We start from the raw sequence: 3,607 nt of genomic DNA, 5'->3' as shown, positions 1-3,607 counted from the left end.
CGCTCGCCGCGACGGGCAGGGCTCGGGCGGCAGCGCTGCCGGAGGTGCGCTCCCCTCCTCTCTTCGCCTTAAAGGCAGCAAAATCTGGAAGAAAAATCCCTCATTTATGGTGACTACAACTCCCAACCCAGACCCGCTCGGCGAAATGGAAATTTGGGATTATAAACATGCGTGTATGTAAACAAAAGGTGTTTCTTCTGTTACCCTTCGTTTCCCACAGCATAAGCAATTTTTATTCAGACTCGAGTATTTTCTTTAACACTATACCGCTGTCAAAACATTATTCCCGTTTTGTTTGCTTTTGACAGCTGAGCAGTTCTTAAAAATACCAAAATCGGAACCTTCCATGCTAAACAGAAAATCTCAGACGGAGAAATCTCTGCACGATATTGTACCTTGGATTTCAGCAAGACATCTCATGGAAAGCACAGCCCAAAAGGGTGAGAAAAAAAGAAAGAAAGTAAAAGACAACACAGCAATGCACATATTTAGATCATTATAACAACAAATAATCTACTATGGATAAATTCTTCCCTGTCCTTCTACCAATGTGATTTCTGACATTTCTTCTCAAATTCTAGAGAAAAGACCTGCAAGGAAATAAAGCAGTGATTAAAAAAAATAAAATTAAAGCCTCCCCTTTAAGGTGCTAACACAAATAATCTTGCCTTCTTAAATTCTGCATCCACAAAAATCAGAGAATTTGGAAATGGGCACCCATGCTGTGCTCTTCTTACGCGATTGAAGGGTTGATGTGATTTTGACCAGGATAGAGAGCATCAAAGCCGAGCAGGGAATCATAATCTAAATTTCATACGAAAGCCTTATAAGAGATGCCCACAGAGCAGGACCCGATTGCTAAATAAATCCTCACACCCATTCTATTGGCATCCTCCCTTCTGCCGCCAGCAGCGTGGGTCCATTTGCTCAGCTCAGAAATTAAACATTAACTATGAGGCTGAGCCTCTTTCCACATTCCAAGGGTAAAAGTTGTCACTCAAAGTTTTTAAAGACACCCTGTCCAGTTGGAACGATGAGAAGGAAGGTGGAGAAGGTTTACAAATTTACAGATGTTGAAGTTGGTAATTTTTGTTTCCTAGAAAGTTGAGTTAATTACAAATCCTTTCCCACTCCCCTCCTCCCAGGAATAAAGGCAGGGCTTTCCCCTGCTCTTTGGGCCCCATCCCACTCTTGCTGACTTAACAGTGCCACTGAGGAAGGTGAGAGGCTGCTTTTTCTAACATTGCTCATGTTTTCCTAGTTCAAACTCTCCTTTAGTTCCTTCAAAATGCCAGAAGCTTTTGCTTAAGAAAAAACAAACCTTTAACCATGCTTCTACTCCAGCTATTTGTATACAAAATGTCAAATCAACATTTTCTGTCATTAGCCGATGCTTTGTTGCTTTGGTTTGGGGTTTTTTTCTGAAAACAGCTGAAGACAACAAAAGGAGTAAACCCATCTCAAAAGCTAGCTTATACAGTCCTCACATATGAAAAATTCCCATTGGAGCCCAAGCCTCTTTTCTCCTCCTAAAACTTCCAAACCTATTCCTGCAATAAAGCCATTCTTCGCCTCTGAGCTAAATACCTGGAATTATGGTCTGCTGTGGTTATGGATGTACACACACATACATGTACACACATGGGATTAATCATCTCATGCCTGTGCCTTCACAACTCAAACTCAGCTTCTATGTTATTAGCAGGTAGTACAAATATTAGACATATCTCTCTGAAATGCAAGCTGGTGAGACAATATTTCAAATTTTGTTCAATCTGGCAAAAATCTGATATCAGTAATCAGCAGAGATATATAACCTCAGACGGTCTTTCATTCAATTATTCTATTAATGCGATGACAAGCTTGTTTCTGATTTTTCCAGCCTTTCTTCTCAATACTGATAGGAAATGTGTTTGAGACATCTCTCATGATAACTTCAGACTCTGCTAAACATGATTAAAAACACAAAAGTCTAGCAAAAAATCAAAAATGAAATATTTATTACCGCATTTTGTGACTTAACACCTTTTTTTTTTCTTTTTAAAACATAACGTCACAGTCCTCATACAAGTATTTTAATGTAAATTTTGACAAAGCTTAAAGGTAACAGCATTTTCTTCTAGTGAGGAACACGTGCTGAGAAAGGAAGAATTCATGGACATACAATACCAATTCCACAGCAGATCTGATACTAGCAAAAACATTCTTTTTTTTTTCAATTGAGGTAAACACATAGAATATCTAACATGAAACAATTAATAGACCGAACTCTGTACGAAGTTTGTTACAGTATTCTCTTGCTTTTTTTTCCCAAGCTTTGAGTTCATGATAAAGTCCTAGGTTTGGTGCAAAGACCATTAGTAACTTCTTTCATTGAGGAAAGCTGCCCAACTTTTAGTTTTGTTTTGTCCAAAGCCAAGGCTCAGAACTACTGGAAGAAGCTTCTGCTCTGTCTGTTCTGTCTTTTAAATCTTCACCTGCAAGCTCTTTGAAGAAGAGTCCAAAAAAAAAAAAAATAGATTGGGAGGAATGGGGAGAGACTTAATGAAGCACGAACTATAAAGATCTGTTTGAAACTAAAGGACACATTTTATGAAGGAACAAAATGAGGGAATGGCAAGGCCTTCTTGGAACAGTCTTCTGAGTGATGAGAGACCCAGCAAGACTTATCATCTTCATCTCCAGGGTAGTTCTTTTCTCACTGGCCAAAACAGGTCTTTCATGGATAGTGACTTCACTGCTGAACCAAAACAGTCATTCTTTTGGGAACAACACACATAGTGTGGAAAACAAGGATTTTTTTTCTTCTAAAACTATTTGAGGCAACGTAACGGAGTGATCAACAGAAATGTACAAGTTAACTTAGTTCCTATGTTTATACTACAGTAGTTATAACTCTTGGAGTCTTTTTTTTTTCCAGAGGATCTGTACATGGACATTTTCATTTCAGTGAGCCCATGATTTCACATTTGTGTTCTCATTTCATTGGTCCTCTGTTGTTGATGAAAAATGACAAAAAGTAAAAAATAATCACAGCTGTCTGGAATTTCGTATTAAGTGTCAACATCTGGTCAAAGTTCAAAAGTCTTAAAATAGTTTCTGTTTGCTTTTGTTTTGTTTTTCCCTTGAGTTCCCTTATACTATTGGGCATGAATGTCCATAACCTGTCCACCAACACCGGGGTCTACAGAATTTAACATTGTGGGGCTCTGTGCTGACATGGTCATTCCAGGGTGGGTAGGGGGTCCTCCGTGCATCATCATGGCTGGGTGGTGGGGGTGACTTGGCAAATATGAATGGATTGGGGGTCCATGTCTTAATTGAGTTGGGTGTGGGGTCATCTGGGGAGGAGTGTAACTTGGCTGTGCCATACTCATACCCATAGGACCACCCTGAGATACGTAGTCCCCTGGCATGCCTTGCAAACCTAGACAAAAAGGGGAAAAAAAAGCAGGTCAGATTCCTCAACGTTTTTACAATTTACCCATCTAAAAGGAACAGGAAAAACAACAGACACTGCAAATCTTCCATCTAAAATTAGCTGCAGATTCTTGCCAATGTTTGCAGACATTCAAATTCTAGTTTGCATTTAATTTGATCATTCAGC

At 39.3% G+C, this 3,607-nt stretch overlaps 1 protein-coding gene across 1 annotated transcript in view; it reads right to left on the bottom strand.

Moving 5' to 3' along the window:
- Positions 1-1,983: 1,983 nt before the first annotated feature.
- The window catches only part of MEIS2 (Meis homeobox 2), a 173,808-nt gene continuing 172,184 nt past the window's right edge, over positions 1,984-3,607 (bottom strand). The window contains exon 12 of the mRNA XM_017741632.1: positions 1,984-3,427. Coding sequence (XP_017597121.1) covers positions 3,141-3,427 — 287 coding nt within the window. The 3' untranslated portion in view covers positions 1,984-3,140. The remainder of the gene's footprint in view (positions 3,428-3,607) is intronic.

Source organism: Corvus brachyrhynchos, unplaced genomic scaffold, assembly GCF_000691975.1.
Source record: "Corvus brachyrhynchos isolate BGI_N302 unplaced genomic scaffold, ASM69197v1 scaffold115, whole genome shotgun sequence".
NCBI lineage: Eukaryota > Metazoa > Chordata > Aves > Passeriformes > Corvidae > Corvus > Corvus brachyrhynchos.
Note: the sequence above shows the minus strand (reverse complement) of the source record. Positions and strands in the feature narration are given on the sequence as shown.